At 37.5% G+C, this 18062-nt stretch overlaps 3 protein-coding genes across 3 annotated transcripts; all 3 read right to left on the reverse strand.

Moving 5' to 3' along the window:
- Window positions 1-236: 236 nt before the first annotated feature.
- On the reverse strand, window positions 237-1555 carry LOC111794772 (actin-depolymerizing factor 5). The gene is made up of 3 exons (XM_023676910.2): window positions 1403-1555; window positions 1055-1314; window positions 237-661 (listed from the first exon to the last, which is right to left on the reverse strand). Exons 1-3 carry the CDS (start codon window positions 1421-1423, stop codon window positions 511-513), a joined length of 432 nt encoding a protein of 143 aa, XP_023532678.1. The 5' UTR covers window positions 1424-1555; the 3' UTR covers window positions 237-510.
- Window positions 1556-4899: 3344 nt separating this feature from the next.
- Window positions 4900-8977, reverse strand: LOC111795945 (uncharacterized). Its single transcript, XM_023678590.2, has 3 exons — window positions 7583-8977; window positions 5358-5703; window positions 4900-5284 (listed from the first exon to the last, which is right to left on the reverse strand). The coding sequence occupies exons 1-3, from the start codon at window positions 8650-8652 to the stop codon at window positions 5024-5026; spliced, it is 1677 nt and encodes a 558-aa protein (XP_023534358.1). The 5' UTR covers window positions 8653-8977; the 3' UTR covers window positions 4900-5023.
- A 514-nt stretch (window positions 8978-9491) lies between these two features.
- Window positions 9492-13621, reverse strand: LOC111795816 (Cyclophilin-like peptidyl-prolyl cis-trans isomerase family protein). Its single transcript, XM_023678408.2, has 7 exons — window positions 13273-13621; window positions 12082-12160; window positions 11437-11484; window positions 10697-10720; window positions 10438-10620; window positions 10243-10318; window positions 9492-9875 (listed from the first exon to the last, which is right to left on the reverse strand). The coding sequence occupies exons 1-7, from the start codon at window positions 13369-13371 to the stop codon at window positions 9713-9715; spliced, it is 672 nt and encodes a 223-aa protein (XP_023534176.1). The 5' UTR covers window positions 13372-13621; the 3' UTR covers window positions 9492-9712.
- Between the last annotated feature and the right edge of the window lie 4441 nt (window positions 13622-18062).

An 18062-nucleotide genomic window follows, 5' to 3' on the forward strand; every position in this document is an offset into this window, starting at 1 on the left:
TATTTTATAATTTCATGTGTCACATATTCTAACTTCCATTGCAAACAAACAAATGATTATGATATGAATCAATTATTTATTTAGGAGTATGTTCGTATTAATATTTCGATATTTTCATCAAAATCAACATTGAAAACATGATGAATTATGCAGATTCAAGCTGAGATAAACATAAACTAAATTATTTCTACAGAAGTGGGGAAGGAAATTTTAAGAAGGCAAGAGAACAATATACATAAGATCAAATTACACACTACATAAATTATCAGCAGCAGCTCACCTTTTCAAGATCAAAGCCAATACAAGAAAAGGGGCTTTGATTGTCCACAACATTAGTTTTTATTTTTACTTACATTAGTTCCCAAAAAAGAAAAATAAAGATGAACAAACAAAGAAGGAAAGAGCAGATAACATATAGTGATTGGGAGTGGTCATTGATTATTAAAAAACGAAGTAAAAGATGCCTAAAGAACGATTGATTAGCTATTTTCTTTTTCTAATTCTTTTTATCTATTTGGCTCTGTCCTTGATCACATCGATCCCCATCTCAGTTGGATCGGTTGCTTGGACCTCGTAATGTATACCTTCCAGCACTCTCCTCAGTCCAGCTTTTGAAGTTGCGTATAGAATTTTTGCTCTAATTCTTGATGCGGTCGGTGACCTGCACCAGATTTATTAACCGAAGGATCAATTTCTGTTTCAGTTTTAGATTCAGATCCGTCCTCCAAATCCTTGCATTACAGTGCTCGAGTGATAAATTCTTTGTCGAGAAAACGAATAATCATATAATCGGTTAGTTTTTCCAGAGAAATTCGATTTCAGATGTGCGATTATACTGTTCTGAACATGTAATTAGTTAGGATCTATAACAGAATTAAGAGATTATGAATTTGAGGAAATTTTGAGTCAGTTATCAAAGTTCCCGCCCAAACAGAAGCGCATTTCGCAAGATTCAAGTAATCAGAGAGAATTGGACGATTCAACTGAAGCAGAGGCTAGATGAGTGAAGAACGGACGCGATCGACGAAAAACAGAGAGGAATCGAGCAACATACCAGGCGATGAAGAAGATCTTGCTCTTCCGGCAATTATCAATGGTGACGAAGTCGAAATCGAACACAGCATACCGACAGTCGTCAGTCGGCAATGAGGCGGTGAGATCATCGTAGCTTTCTGCCGAACCGCCGACCTTGTCCACAGTAACCAACCTCGATCCTTCATCGATCTTAAAAACAATATACCTATGCACCTTCTTCCATTTCATTTCCATGAACGAATTCTTACACTCATCGCTCACCCACATTCCAGTGGTTGCCTGAGATTCGCCATTAACAAGATCAAAATTCAAGAATCAAGAAAGAAAAAAGAAGAAAAAGCAACAATCGAAGAGCATAAATTAATACCATCTTGAAAGCCATCGCCATTGCGAATTTGTGAGGTCTCGTCGGGAACTGCTCTGAGTTACTGAAAATCGACTACCTTAGAGTGAAGAGTGAACGAAGTCCGCGGCTTTATATAACGATCGCCTTACTAAAATGCCCTCATCAATTGCACTTAATTACGCTTTTGTCCTCCATCATCAAACCATGTGTAGATCCAAACATTTCACCACTTAAAATTATATAATATTAAAAAATGTTCTAAGCTTAGATATTGAAATTTTTTAATTCCTTTTTACAGATATTCATATTATATTTAATTCAAATTTAATTAAAAATATTCTTATAAATTAATATCTTATTTAAAAAAATACTCATAAATTTATTAGACGAAAGTTCGATAAAAATATTATTGAAACTTTACTAGTAAAATATTATCGGTGTAATTAAAAAAAAAAAAAAAAAAGTTAATTGAGATAAATGAGGCATTGAATTATGCAAAGCAATGTGGCATAAGAGGACTAGGTTCAAGTTGGCCATTATTGTTATTATTATGATTCAATGTTTGTTCTCTAATTTCAATGCTTTATTGGTTCTAAAAAGTGTTTCGAGCTTTTCCATGAATTTGTCTGGTAGAAAGTTCCGGCCATCTTTCCATTGTGTGGGGATGTAAAGTTCGAGACGATGTGAATAATGTTTTGATAATTGGTAGCGGAAAACTATGTTATCACTTACTCATATTGATGGAATTCTATGGAATAGAAAAAAAGATGGACCGTGAATAACGTAGTCGTTTCTCGTGTGATACGTTATGCTATTTTATACAAACGGAAGGTTTGATAGTTCTTGTTCAAAGGAAAATGGTTCATAGTTCTACGTTAACGAGAAGAAGTAAGGTCTTTGGTATACATGTAAATAACAACATTTTCATTTGTAGTTAGTCGTTTGGGGTGAGGGAAAGCCAAGCTCGTGTAGATTCCGACTCAAAGTGGACAGTATTATATCATCGTAGAATTGACAAACATACCAGTGTAGATACCGACTAAAGTGGGCAGTAATATATCATCGTGGAAATAGGGTAAATAGTAACGACATGAAAAAACATGCCCGTGTAGATTCCAACTCAAAGTGGGCAGTATTATATAATCATGAAAAAAAGGGTAAAAAGTAAAAAACTGAAAAACATACTCGTGTAGATACCGACTAAAGTGGGCAGTAATATGTCATTGTGGAAATAGGGTAAATAGTAACGACCTGAAAAAACATGCCCCCTGTAGATTCCAACTCAAAGTGGGCAGTAATATGTCATCGTGGAAATAGGGTAAATAGTAACAAACGGAAAAACATGTCCGTGTAGATTCCAACTCAAAGTGGGCAATATTATATCATCGTGAGAGTAAATGGTAACAAACTAAATAACATGCTCATGTAGGTTCAAACTCAACGTGGACAGTATTATATCATCGAACTGAAAAACATGCCCGTGTAGATTCCGACTCAAGTGGACAGTAGTATATCATCGTGAAAATAGGGTAAATAGTAACGAACTGAAAAACATGCCCGTGTAGATTCCAACTCAAAGTGGGCAATATTATATCATCGTGAGAGTAAATGGTAACAAACTAAATAACATGCTCATGTAGGTTCAAACTCAACGTGGACAGTATTATATCATCAACTGAAAAACATGCTCGTGTAGATTCCGACTCAAGTGGACAGTAGTATATCATCGTGAAAATAGGGTAAATAGTAACGAACTGAAAAACATGCCCGTGTAGATTCCGACCCAAGTGGGCAGTAGTATATCATCATGAAAATAGGGTAAATAGTAACGAACTGAAAAACATGCCCGTGTAGATTCCGACTCAAGTGGGCAGTATTGTATCGTCGTGGAAATAGGGTAAATAGTAAGGAGTTGAAAGCCGGATTTGGCGATCGAGATAAGATTGAAGAGAGTGGGGAAGTGAGATTACAAAGAGAAGAGTCCAAGTAAAAGGAGGGGAAAAGGGGAGAGAAGTGAGGGGTGGAGGTGGGGCAATGGTTGAGGAGATTTAGTCTTACAAGTTTGTGGGCAAAATAATGAAGGTGATGGAATGAGGAGGTTGTGATGTTTATCTGCTAGCTGTGTTCTTAACAAATCTTGGGCTCTACTTTATGGCTTCTTTCTAATGGAATTGCTCTATATTTGCTTTTCTGGTTGGCAATGGCATCACACATCCAATTCCATTGTAGCAACCATACTAGAACCATCAGCTCTTTAGAATGAATATGGACGGTTTGTTTTGTGTCCCTAATCCCGTGTGTATAAGAGGGTTAGGGATTGTGAGATCCCACGTTGGTTGGAAAGGGTCTTATAAAGGTGTGGAAACCTCTTCCTAGTAGACGCATTTGAAAATCGTGAGGTTGGTGGCGAAACGTAACGGGTCAAAGTGGAAATATTTGTAGGTGGGCTTGGGCGGTTACAAATGGTATTAGAGCCAAACATTGAGCAGAGTGCCAGTGAGGACGCTAGCCCCTAAAAGAGGGATTGTGAGATCCCACGTTGGTTGGAAAGGGGTCTTATAAGGATGTGGAACCTCTTCCTAGTAGACACGTTTAAAAACCATGAGGCTGACGGCGAAATGTAACGGATCAAAGTGGAAATATTTGTAAGTAGTCAGCTTGAGCTGTTACAAATGGTATCAGAGCTAGCCACCAAGCAGTATGCCAACGAGGATGCTGGCCCCTAGAGGGGGTGGATTGTGAGATCCCACATTTGTTGGAGAGTCTTATTAGGGATCTCCCTAGTAGACGCGTTTAAAAGTCATGAGGCTGGCGGCGATTCATAACGGGGCCAAAATGGAAATATATGCTAGCGGTGGACTTTGACTATTACAAATGGTATCAGAGCTAGACACCGAGCGGCGTGCCAACAAGGACGCTGGCCCCGATTGTAAGATCCCACATTTGTTGGAGAGGGGTCTAGTAAAGGTGGAAACCTCTCCCTAGTACACGGGTTTATAAACGGTGAAGCTGATAGCGATAAATAACGAGCTAAATTGACCAATATCTATTAATGGCGGGTTTGGGCTATTACACATCGCTTTGAAACTTATGTTTTGATCAATAAAATAATAAAATAAAAGTGAGTTGCAAAAGAAAAGGTAGTTGAATGTGCTAGGTGACTCCCATTAAATAGTCGCCCCTTCTCTTCGATTACAACCTCGAGAACGAACAAAAGAAGGGGCAAAATGTGATAAAATGTTTAGCTCCACGCTCACATCTCTATCTTAGGTAGGGTCGGAGATCATTGATTAGTCCTTTGACCTATCATTTTTCGGTTAATCCGGTTAGCATCTCCTACACAAGTATACTCTTCTCTTGTTCTATGGTTCCAACCTCTAACCTCTTGGCCGAAAATACACGTCTTAACTAGTTGAGCTAGCTAGTGTCTTTAATCGGTGAACTGTTCTAAGAGAATTCAATACCGATTCCCATAAGAACAGTATTCATCGAGTCATTAGGCTCGCGAACATGAAAGGTGCACAAAAGGTTCATGCACGATGCAATATATAAAGAACAAGGCTCTGCAGGCTCAAAATGTATAAGGTGACATCTCATTATAGACAGAATCGCATATGCTAAGTGAATTGCAGGGCTAATTTATTATACAAGGAGTGAAGTAGTTACCAGGGAAGATCTGTGATTTCTGCTAATGGGTAGATGAACATAAACCTCGTGAACATCTTGTTTGCACACTTCACCTCTGTCCCGATCAATGGCATAGCACACGTAAACAGTTTCGATCACATTATCCAACACGTGGATAAAGAATTCGAGTATCACGATCAGGAGCAGCCATGCCGCAAAAGCCACAAGGTACGTATCGGCCCCAAGATGGCTCACAGCTCGTAAGATAGCACAAGCCTGCAAATAGAAATGGGAAAGTGTTCAAGGTAGACCATAAAACAAAACTACAGCCCATTTTGTGTCTACGTACCACAATTGCGTATATGGCCGAGAGGACGAAGGCAATTCCAAGTAATAAACGTGTGGAGATTGTTTCGACAAAAACCGTCGAAAGGAGGTTTCGTTTCAAGAGTTCGTATGTCATTCTTGCAGACGAGCAGTAAGCTTCACCAGTTATTGCTGCAAAAGTTATTGTGAATTTGTTCAGATAATCGACAGCTGCCAGAAATGCATTTACGCAGCAACGTAAAATGATCTTGAACATCCCAGGAGTATCTTCTTGTCGTGCACTATCGACCATAGCACGAACGACACGCACCACAAGAATTAGTAACCCAGATAAACATACAGTGCCAGCAGAGGGACCAAATGCATTCCTGCATGTGGGCAATGGCCAACATAACATCAAAATCATAAACGATGTCGTATAATGACTCGATGACTTAAAATGGTTACATTTTGCAGCTTGAAGATCGAAATGAATGGCATAAAATGCTGGACAGAGAGCACGAACAGGTATCATATCATATACCTTTTCTTCTTGCATTCGTTGCTTCATTAGCCACACATCTATTCAAGTCAATTTTTTAGTAATACAGGTTATTCTTAACACCTTCCTTCTTCTCTTCATCGAACAACGACTTTGTCTCCTCTTTGATATCGAACCCATTAGTCTTCTCCTCAAGCCTTCGGGTGGGGTTCTGCTCCGACATTTGGTCTAGGTCCCCCAAAACCTTGGCTTCTCCACTAATTTGGACCCTAGTCTACCCCTGGTTCATTCGCTATTCACTGCCATTCGAGTAATTTTAGAATCAAGAGGGAGCTGATTCAAACAATAAGGATCCAGCTTTTAACATTAAGGGAAATGGTTTAATGGTAACTCTAGTTGCTGAAAAGGATGTTGAACCAGAGATTCTCATCTTCTTTGTTCATCTCAATGCTAAAGATCAGCAGAACGGGTTCTTACCGGGAGGCTGGTTCGGTAGCACCATCCTAGAGAAAAGGAGTTGATGATTCTACCGCTGACTTCATCAAAAAGGCTTGAAAAATCATTAAAGAGGATGTTATGAGGGTGTTCCAAACCTTTTTTTTTTTTTTTTCGAGAGATGGGTGTTATCAATATCAATGTGAACAAGGGCACTCTGAGATCCCACATTGGTTGGAGAGGGGAACGAAGCATTCTTTATAAGGATGTGGAAACCTCTCCCTACTTGACGCGTTTTAAAACCTTGAAGGGAAGCCCAAAGAGGACAATATCTGCTGTATGTGGGCTTGGGCGGGTACAAATGGTATCAGAGCCAACCACCGGGCGATGTGCCAACCAGGAGGCTGAACCCCGAACGGGGGTGGACCGGGGGATCCCACATTGATTGGAGAGGAGAACAAGTGCTAGTGAGGACGCGGGAACCCGGAGGGGAATGGATTGTGAGATCCCACATTGGTTGGAGAGATGAACAAAACATTCTTTATAAGGGTGTGAAAACCTCTTCCGAGCCGACGCGTTTTAAAACCTTGAGGGAAAGCCTAAAGAGGACAATATCTGTTAGCGGTGGGCTTGGACGGTTACCGCCACCATTTGTCTATAGTTATAAGCTTCACTCAATTGAGGCTGAACCCCGAAGGGGGTAGATCGGGGGGTCTCACGGTGAAAGGGAAAGCCTAAAGAGGACAATATCTGTTAGCGGTGGGCTTGGACGGTTACCGCCACCATTTGTCTATAGTTATAAGCTTCACTCAATTGAGGCTGAACCCCGAAGGGGGTAGATCGGGGGTCTCGCGGTGATTGGAGAGGGGAACGAGTGTCAGCGAGGACACTGGGCCTCGAAGGGGAGTGGATTGTGAGATCCCACATCGGTTGGAGAGGGGAACAAATCATTCTTTACAAGGGTGTGGAAACCTCTTCCTAGTTGACACGTTTTAAAACCTTGAGGGGAAGCCCGAAAGGGAAAGCCTAAAGAGGACAATATCTGTTAGCGGTGGGCTTGGACAGTTACTGCCACCATTTGTCTATAGTTATAAGCTTCACTCAATTGAGCTCGAAGAACTTACACTAATCACTCTTCACCTAGCCCATATAAAATCATACAAATGTAAACAACTTCATCCTCATTGCCAGTGAGTTCGAAGATAATGATAAAGAACAAGAAATCTCAAAGAACTTGACCACAATCTAAGTGAGAAACATGAATTTGATGGCAAAATGAAACATACTTTGGCAAATCAATTCAAAACAACAAAGCCACGATCTTTACTAACCTTAAAGACTTTCTAATGCTCCGGCTTGGAGTGTCATCCTCTTCTTTCGAGAAATACCACTGCGAAATGGTACCACTAATCACATAAACTTGTCCTTCAACCATTACAGCACCAGACCACAACATCGTAAGAATAGCCAATGCATAATAAGCAGGTACCCACTTATCTTGCTTCCAAACACAAGTATAGTCTCCACTCGATCCATGGTGATGGGGCACAATTTTCCCATTCAACCTCGCAAACACCAAGAACAGAACAATTGGTGCATAATAAATCAGTAGCCCCAGTGTCATACTCGGTATAACCACAAGCAAACCCAGATTCATTGACAATGCATCCGAGGCAACCCCAATTATACTAATGGTGAGCCCAATTCGATGCCAATTAACGATAAATATCCACACGATTACCCCAATCACCAAGAACATGAAGATCAGAACTAATATTCTGTACACCATAGGGAAGTTGTAGCTGCAAGTGGGGTTAACCGTACAGGCAATGAACCAATAGACATTGATGAAGATAGGAAGAAGAACGAAGAAAGGAAGTGAGGCGTATACAATCTGCCTCGTGTAGTGCTTAAGCAAGAGAAGTAAAAAAAAGCAAATGGGTAAGCTCAAAATCAAAGTAGCTACAAGGGTCCAAATCAAGGATTTCAAAACAGAGGAAGAAGAGGAGAAAGAGTAGAGAAAAACCCAAATGGGGGATGAAGGAAAAACAGAGTCCGTGACACAATTGGAGGTTTTCTGATCATAGTAATAGGAGGAGAGGTTAGAGTAACTGATATTTCGATTGAAAGTGGCAAAAATCCCGAACCCAAAAGAGGATAAAACGAAGAGAATGAAAAGAACAAGGATGGGTATGTCCTTGAACGGCCGGTGGCCGTAGTTGTAGGAAATTTGAAGGTACTGAGAAGGGTCAGATTCGGAGGGATTGCTCTGTGGTGGGTCGTCAATGGTGGGGTAAGGGTATAGAAGCGGCGGAGGAGAGGGGTTTGAGATAAGGGGCTGAGAAGCCGATGAGGAGCCGTGAAGGGAAGCGGCGGCGTTGGGTTCTTCAGAGGCGGCCATGGGAGTGGAGAGGAAAAGGGGAAAGGGAGAAGGTAAAGGTTACAGAGGAGGTAAAGAAGGGGATGAAAATGGATGAACGAAGCAGAGTGAGTGAAACGTGAAGCACGAGTTGAGGTGAAACCTGGACCCATTATCCAGCAAGATGGCGGGCAGGAAGATTAGAGGAGAGGCGGCGGTTGCGGCGGCGGCGGTGAAGCTCCATGGAAAGCAGGTAGGTGGAGTGGAGGTGGAGATGGAGATGGGATGAAGAGCTGTAATGTCGGCTCCTCCCAGTGAAGGCACGTATCTCTGTTTCAATCATCACCTTTTTCTTGGTCTCCTAATTGTATGTGTTGTGTAATAACCTAATATTATTTTTTCTGTATTATTACTTTTTATTTTCAATTTTATAATAAAATGTTGACTATTTTATTATTTAAATATTTATTTAATTTCTCATTAAGTAAACCATTTAAAATAAAAAATGAAGATAATTTTTGGAAGGGACCGATTCCAAAAGAGGATTCTCACTCCAATTCACCTCGTCTTTAGTATAGTTCAACTAATTAAGTTATCTTGTTTAACAATTTTAGGGTCTTTTTCCTTCCACAAACTTATTTATTCCATCCATCATTCCTCTATAGAAGGAGAATGAACCGGTCGAGTAAAGAATCCCAACTTTCTAGCATAAGTTACATCTTCTCTCGAAAAATATTTATTCCAGTTCATCGAGAAAGTCGATGCAGATTTCCTCAAGACAACAAATGAAGAGAATTAACTTCTCTAAATTGCACATTATGTAGTAGATTAAAGGTTCATGGTTGCATTCAGCAGAGAAAAAATCAAACTAAGAACATCAGTAGACTACAAAACCTTAAGCTTGATAGATCATGTGGGTTGATGAATGCTACATACAACTGAGAGTCTAAACCTCTTGAATCTTGGGGGTTCATATTGACGACTTCTATAATATTGTTTATACAAAGTAGACTATCAAAAAGAAACTTGAAACCCAAAGAAGGAAAGAAAAAGAATTTTAATATACGAAAATTTGCTGTTGTTAATAGCAACGATCTGATCTTCATGTTTCCTCATCCCACTTGCTCTTGGGTATCTCCCCACTGTCAGCAATGGTTACCTTCTTTCTAGGTTTCCCACTATAGGTTCCAGCTCCGCCTTCAATTGCATATACATTATCCATCCCTTGGATAACCTTGCCAAACACAACATGCTCCCCATCTAACCTGTAAAGAGTACACATATATGGCAGCTGAAATCATCGAGGCCAGTGTAGAATTAACCAACCAAGCATCTTCCCCTCAACCGACCTCGAGTTCTAAGAATTAACCAAGCATCTTGATCTCAAGCAATATTAATAGCTCAAAATCTTTCTAATAAAAGGAGTGGCATTATGGAGGTTAGAAACAATATTAGTAACTAGTTAAGGAGTTTGTTAGGAGTGGGTTGATATAAATATTTCATTTGGGTTATACTACCTTTATTGTCTATAAAATATGAACTTTTCAAAAAAATAAAAAGTTATATTCAATACTCTCAATTCCAACATGCAAATATCATAATATTTTCTTGCAAGAGGGAAGAAAATATTACCAGCTGGACTTAATGGTGGTAATGAAAAATTGTGAGCCATTTGAATCAGGTCCTGAGTTTACCATGGAGACAACACCTGTATATATAACAAGGCATCCATTCATAAGAACTATGGCCATAAACTAGAAAATTATGAAACCTTTTGAGTCAACAAACTAAGTATAAAGTGAAATTTAAAAGATTTGGGCTCAAGACCTGCGTGTGAATGTTTTATTTTAAAGTTCTCATCAGGAAATGTGCCACCATAGATTGACTCGTATCCTTTTCCATCGCCGTATAAGATGTCACCACCTTGAATCACAAAACCAGATATAATACGATGGAGTGGTGTTCCCTTATAATGGAGTGCTTTTCCACTTGTAGTTTTACCTTTCTCCCCTGAATTTTGAGCAAGTTAAAGAAAAATGAGAAAGCCAAACCAGGTAGAATGTTAATAATAGAAGATTCATCATACCTGTGCATAGAGCCCTAAAATTTTCTGCACGGAAAAAAACAATTTAGAATTAAAACAAAATGTGATCATAATGTAATAGGATTGTTGCAAGTTCAAACTGAAAAATTCAGAATTCCATTCTCGAAAACAATCATGCACCAACGAGATCAGCAAATTTTTCCATTTCTGAAATGTAAGTTAAAGGTAACTGAAATATCTTCATGTGTTCTGGAGTGAATCAGAAGGCCAAGTGAAATAAGAAGCAAGCATAAATTCTGGTCACAGTTCCAGGACTACTCTTGAGTTCCTAGGTATCATTTCTTCTTGATGTTAACCTTTTGTTTTTATCAGATAACTTGGCACTGAGGGCACACCATCACTAACCTGGGGGGCACGGTCCCTAGGCCCAAGTTTTTTCTTATTAAGCAAGCTCTCACCATCAATCAAACTCTGGGTAGGTGTTACCTAGAGACTGCATGTCATTGCCATGAAACATAAAGAACTGGGAAGTCTTAACCTTGAATTTAATCTGCCCTTTTCCAAACAAGGTGGAAGTCAAGGAAAGATGTCAATTCCACTGGAAATACCAGTTTGATTGCGGGCATTGAAATCCTAACATTTCCTCGTCAAACTGGCTACTACATTGTTTGGGTCATGTGTGTACATGAACATGCGTTCATAGAACAAAAAACTTACTTGAAGATGCATAAAGGAGGCATATAGCTTCCAATCATTTATGATATGGTGATGGAAGGACATACCTACAGTTTTAGGCACAACTTGGCCATATAATCCAATCACGATTCTACCTACAAAGAGAGAGAAGGAAAAGAAAAGTGAACCTTGTGAGGTTAAAAACAGATATGAAAAAATTAATAGCCCCTTTTTATCGTGTCATCCAAACTCTTGTAGAGCACAAATTAATTTCATAATATTAAAAATGAAATGCTCTGGTGTCTTTTATTACCATGGCCTACAAGCAAAGCCTCATCCACAAAGGGAAAATAAAAAATAAAAGACGGACTTTCAAGGCTGTAGGAAATTTATTCAATGACCTTGAAACTATCTGCTGGGATCATCATATAAGAGCTGTAATTTAAGAATGTGATGCAAGTATACATGTTCCATGTATGTAACAATATGCCAAAAGATGAGGCAAAATCAACAATCAGAAGAAGAAACAAGAGAGAGAATTTATAAACTTATAACAGGGATTAAAGGAGGGCAACCCATGTAAAGATTGCATGTTTTCTTTCACAAACAAAAACTTCATAAAATTTGAAGGGCCATGGCTCAAGTTCAAATGTTCGGTTAAACACTTAATACTCACAAGAGAAGATAGCCTTGCCATTTGTCAATAGTTCTACACTTAGTAACAAAGTAAAGTATAGGCACAAGGATTTTACCTAATCTCTGTTCATCAATATCAATATCCAAGTAAACCCTGTGGGTGATTTCCGGCTCCTCTTCTAGTTTCTCTTCCCTCTAGAATCACATGACAAGAAACGTTTAAATTAGTTAATTAACTAATGTAGGCTAAATATATTGTTTTTTGGAAGTAAAGGGATGATTTCCGCAGTTCAAATAATAATAATAATAATAATAATAATAACAAACAAACATACAGAGAAGCTACATAGATTCCAATTTTATGTGTCCAAATTTCCGGGAATGTTATTTCCCTGGACATCACACTATAACCAACCACATAGGGAAACACCTCTCATCTGTTCTTAACGATCATGTTTCTTATGATCAAAACAGGGTATTCCAGGGGTACTTCATTAACAGAAGCCAAAGACAGGATCAATTTCTTTATTCCAATAGCTTTTCTTCAGAGAGCAATAAGTCCAATGAACATGAAATGGAAATCGTATAAAGAGGAAACAGCTTTACAAACTCATTTACTAGTTATCACAAACAGAACTAAAACCCATTTGGATACAAGAAGGTGTTCTAAAAGAGATCCCCTCCCTCCCGAACACTATAACACACGAATTCAGAAGCCCCCAGATTGAAAGAACAGTGAGCCACTAACACACAATAGTACCATAACAGCCAAATTTCGCCCATTCAATTTGCACAAGCAAACCAACGAAGATCAAGCCTACAACACATTAACCCCCACAACACAACCACCAATACCATGTTCTATAGGTCAATGCGTGCCATTATGTTCCTACATGGTTGAAACTACCAGAAACCCACGTATAAGATTTAGTGATGAGAAGTTAACCAAGTCTTGGACAACGTAACGTTATACACGATTTGACAAAATTGACACGGATCGTACGGAAACAAACTAGAGTTTGGGACAATGTGAAGCTCAATAGAAGCATAGCTTACACTTAAACCTACAAATCCAACACGATGGGGAAAGTAAAACATGGTTAAACGCCTAACACGAATCACAAGATTCAGAACGAATCGGGGTGACAGAAAACGAAAAGTTACAATAACATTAATTCACCATAACCAAAGCAACTATTTCTTTAGAGACACAAATTACAGTGAAATAACCAGCCACTTTCAGAAATTGGCAATCAGATCCAAAAGAGAAGCAGCAATACGAATCCTGAAAAGTGCCAAAAACATACCTGCTTGGGGGTAAACAGCGTGAAAACAAGGAAGATAAGGAAGATGATCAAGAGAAGGAGGCATCGCGGTTGATACAAAAAAGAGAATCCTCGAGGCATCCTTAATGGCTCTCTATACCTGAAAGTTCTTCAAGCTCAGTGGATCAGCAACAATTTTCCGCATCCTCGGAATTCCATTGCGGATCTCGATTCACCCGCTTCAACTAATCTGATCGAAAAAAAAAAAGGTACGAAATGAAATGATTATGTTCAGTCACCGCTCGGAGCGGGAACTTGGAAGCATTGCGCGGTGGAGGCTGTGCAGACCGAGAAATGGAGAAGTCGAGCCGACCCGATTACTCTTTCTTTATTAATTTTTATTTCCCTTTGTATTTACCATTAAACACACTCTCCCACTAACCAATCAACCCCACCACAATATTTGTTTCCGTCACCCCGTCAGTTTCACACCCTTATAAGAAATACTATGTTCCTATCTCCAATTGGACGTATACTCTCACATTCTACCCTTTGGGGGTCAGTGTCCTTATTGGCACATAGCTCGGTGTGTGGTTCTAATACCATTTGTAACAGCTCAAGCGCGCCACTAGTAGATATTGTCTGTTTCGGCTAGTTAAGTAACGTTATCAACCTCACGATTTTAAAACACATCTACTTGGGAGAGGTTTTCACATTCTTATAAGAAATTGTTCATTTCCCTCTCTAGGGGACGTGAGCTCTCACAGATATGATTCAGTTTATGGGTTCAAACTTTTTTTATTGAATCAACCCGAAAATAAGGCTATCCAACCCAACTCAACTTAACTTACCCTAAATTTAAAGCTCGAGACCGAACCCGAAAGTAAAGAGTTAGATTAGATTGTAAACTTTGTTCAGGTCATTCTAGTTACTAATCCAAACAACCCGAAATTTAAGTTGGTTAAATTATCAATTTTTTTATTGGTTATTGACCTATTTAATATTTTTATAAAAATGCACGAAGTAATTAAAAATAAAATTAAAGATTTATATTGTATTAATATCTATTTTTAAGCGTAAATTTAAAATTTAAAATTTAATAACTAAGGTTTAGGACCCTAAACCATTAGTTACAAATTAAAACGAGGATTTGTTTGTTTTAATAAAATTATTAGTAATAATATATTTTATTTTATTTTATTTTAATGTATAAATATGACCATTTGTATCAAACTGGGCTAATAAAAGCCCAGGCTGGTAAATGGGCTTTCAAGCCCAAGAATGGTTGGGCATTCCCAAGTGTTGGGCCTATCATGGGAAAGTGGTTATCTTCCATATAGGCTTCATGTGGATATGCTAAGAATTTATTGGAAGGGAAATTATAATAGGTAGCTACCAAATAATAATATTAATAATAATAATAATAAATACGAGTACACGACATATCATAGACTAAATCTAAAAAGACTATGAAATGGTACTAGTGCCGTTGTAGATACAAGCAGTGTAAATACTGATATTGTGAGATCTCATATTAGTTGGAGAGGAAAATGAAGTATTTCTTACAGAAGTGTGGAAATCTTTCTCTAATAGACGTGTTTTAAAACTGTGAGACTAACGACAATATATAACGCGTCAATATCTGTTAACGGTGGGCTTGGGCTGTTATAAATGGTATTAGAGTCAGGCATTGAATGATACGCCAACGAGGACGTTGGCTCTCAAGGTAGAGGATTATGAGATCTTACATTGATTAGAGAGGAGAATAAAACATTTTTCATGAACGTGTGAAAACTCCTTCTTGCTAGACGTGTGTCAAAACTGTGAGACTGATGATCTATTAGTGGTGGGTACGAGATATTTTTTAGATTTAGTCATTTACGTTATTACCCTTTTAGTAATTGGGTAGATTTTGTTTATATATGAGATAGGATGAGTGATTGGAAAGGCTAAATGAGGAAATTGAGGCTAAGGAAGCTTTTAGGTATTTGATTAAGCAACTCTTTTCCTTGCCCCAATTCCCTTCCCACGCCGTTTCCCCACGACTTCAATTTCTTTGTTTGCATCATAAATTCATACAAATAATCCCATCATTTAAAAAGAAAAATTCCAAAATTGCCCTTGCTCTCATCACCCAAGAAGAACGGATAAGGCAAGCAACCCATCCGAACTTAAAATCAACTGATTTTAACAGACGTGTCCATTTAACCTGCAGGGCCAAAACCCACAAAGAATAGAGAGGGAAAAGGAGCGAGAAGGAATTTCTCCCTGTTCACTAAACGGGTTGGAGATAAAAATTACATTCTTTGACCATGACCACGTCCCAACTCTGTAAAAATAGGAGTCGAGGACGAGATCAGAGAAGACGTCCCCATTTCTGCCTAGTCCAGTGAACATCTCTAGATCTGATATATATGTTATCATTTTATCATACCAAGTACTCATCTCAAAAGGGCAGGAAGAAAATGCATAAATAGAAAGAACTCGTTCTCTTATAAAGACCGACAATATTATTTGTTTCTAATTCGACACTACAATTTACGCACTATCATCCAAATACGAACCTCTTTTGTAAGTTACCATCATCTCACGACTCGTCTTTGACATGGAGGCCCGACCGAAATTCCTATATCAACAAAGCCACAAAAGTTCATAATACTAATTTAGATAAGTTTGTACAAAGTAAATAAAATGACAAAGAGATGATAGTGGAAGATAAATTGTTGAAAGAGAAAGGGAAAGTGAAAGGCCTTAGTGAGCACACAAAGCAATGGTTTTGATACTCAAATCGACGGACGATTTCAGCCGCCAGACAATCCAACGACAGGAAAAAAAACAGGGAGAGCCGTGGTTATGTTTTATTTTTATTATTATTATTATTATCATCACGGCTTACGTGTACGGTGCTTAAATTTTAACACATAACTAATTAATATTATGTTTTATTATATATTATACATTAAAAAAAAAAAAAAAAAGCCAGGCTGTAAAGCGAAGAAAAGAGGTGACGTGGATATGTGTTTATTTATACGACTGTTGGTGATAAGCAAGAGTTTTTTTTTTTTTTTTTTTTTTGTTAATAAATGGGAACGCTTTTTTGTGGCATTTTGTAAATATTTATAAAAAGAGCCAAGGTCGCTTATCAAACACTGCCCGGTGCCCCTGCCCCACATAGGACAGGACATGTACTGACCTGACCGCTGACCTAGAACGTGAGCGTACGACACGGACAGCCTTCAAGATTCCAACACTCAACTAATTAAACAACTTTACGTCATAGCCCCCAAACTTTCTCTAATTTACCTTTTTAGTCCATTTGTTTAATACGGGGAAAAGAATATTCCTTTTTTTTTTTTTTTTGTTATTAAATTTATCCAATTTTACCTTATACTTAAATTAATATTATAATATTAACTTTAAATTTTTACCTTTTCAAAATTGATATAATTTTATTTAAATTTAAAGTTTAATTTGATGGAAGACATTTTATTTTATTTTGTTTTATGGCAATGGTAAAAAAGTTGAAGATTAGATTGGTAAAATATAATAATTTTAAATTTATATCATATTTTATGTTTTAAAGTACTTTTTTTTTTTTGTTAACTAGCACGTGGTCCACATCATTTTGAAATTATATAATTGAAAAATAGAACATAAATAGCATATTCTAAAGGTATATTTTCATCGAATTAGAATATAAATTGGATTCACACCGTATAAACTAATAGTTTAGAAAATTAAGAACTTAGTTGTATTCGCACAAGCCCACCACTAACAAACGTGGTCCGTTTTAATACGTTATGTATTATCATTAGCCTTATGATTTTAAAACGTAATTATTATGAAAAGGGTCTAGCTAAATACGAAGCATTGTATCAGTGAGGACACCGAGCTCCAAGAAAGTAGATTATGAGATTATACATCGGTTAGAGAGAAAAACAAAACATCTCTGATGAGGATGGTCAATAAAAATATTATTTTAAATCTTAAATCAGTCAGGGGCAATGATGGGAGAAAAAGATTTTTGACGGAAAGTACACACAATCTGACATTTCCAAAACATTAATGGAGTCGCCTTTAAGGAACTGGAAAAGACTATTTCACCCTTAAGCCATGGTGGGCCCAAAATCCTCGTCCAATTTTCTGCCTTTGAATTATTATAAAAATAATAAAATGAGGAAGTGATAGATTTATTGAAAATAGTAACCTGCAAATTGACAACTTGCAAGAGCTTGAAATAATTAATTATTAAAGCATTAACGCGCCCACTTTTTAAGTACAAATTGAAATAAATGTATTATATTTTAGATAAATACAAATTTCAAGATATTTTTATTAATTTATTACTTTTTAATAATAATAAAAAAAAGTCAATTATTATTTTTATCTAAGGTTATAAAAGTAAATATATATTTTTTATTTGAAAGTAATTAAATAATAAAAATATATATATATTAGGTTGTAGCATTAGAACGCGGCCAACAGCATTAGAAATACAAGCAATTGACTTGTCCTATCCTTATTTATTTATTTCTTTCTTAATTACAAAAAATAAAATTAATTAAAAATTGTATCCCAAAATCAAAACTGTGGACACCCCGCGTTTCGCCGCCGAAATTTAACAAACGCTGTCGATTGCAACTTGAAAGCAATTTTTTTCTTTTTCTTTTAGTCCTCCAAATTTTCAAAAATTATAGAAAGACCCCTTTTTAAAACCAATTTTGCTCGAGCAACCTCTCCTAAAAAATACAAAAGGTTCGACATTAATTTTTATGAACTAAGGATTTTTAAAGAAAATGTGAGATATCATATTAGTTGAAGAGGAGAACGGA

This window comes from Cucurbita pepo, chromosome 5, assembly GCF_057944985.1.
Source record: "Cucurbita pepo subsp. pepo isolate OVF chromosome 5, ASM5794498v1, whole genome shotgun sequence".
NCBI lineage: Eukaryota > Viridiplantae > Streptophyta > Magnoliopsida > Cucurbitales > Cucurbitaceae > Cucurbita > Cucurbita pepo.

Bases quoted from the DNA above. Each gene is read 5' to 3' on its own strand.
- LOC111795945 (XM_023678590.2), bottom strand. From the start codon at position 8,652: ATGGCCGCCTCTGAAGAACCCAACGCCGCCGCTTCCCTTCACGGCTCC. The intron at 5,704-7,582 runs GTTAGTAAAGAT...GCCCACATGCAG, and splicing joins AGCATTAGAAAGTCTTTAAG to GAATGCATTTGGTCCCTCTG. The intron at 5,285-5,357 runs GTACGTAGACAC...TTCTATTTGCAG, and splicing joins CGGCCATATACGCAATTGTG to GCTTGTGCTATCTTACGAGC.
- LOC111794772 (XM_023676910.2), bottom strand. From the start codon at position 1,423: ATGGCGATGGCTTTCAAGATG. The intron at 1,315-1,402 runs GTATTAATTTAT...GGCGAATCTCAG, and splicing joins TGGCGATGGCTTTCAAGATG to GCAACCACTGGAATGTGGGT. The intron at 662-1,054 runs GTATGTTGCTCG...AATCTGGTGCAG, and splicing joins AAGATCTTCTTCATCGCCTG to GTCACCGACCGCATCAAGAA.
- LOC111795816 (XM_023678408.2), bottom strand. From the start codon at position 13,371: ATGCCTCGAGGATTCTCTTTTTTGTATCAACCGCGATGCCTCCTTCTC. The intron at 10,621-10,696 runs GTATGATGAATC...CTCAAAATTCAG, and splicing joins TTTTAGGGCTCTATGCACAG to GGGAGAAAGGTAAAACTACA. The intron at 10,319-10,437 runs GTCTTGAGCCCA...TTATATATACAG, and splicing joins AATAAAACATTCACACGCAG to GTGTTGTCTCCATGGTAAAC.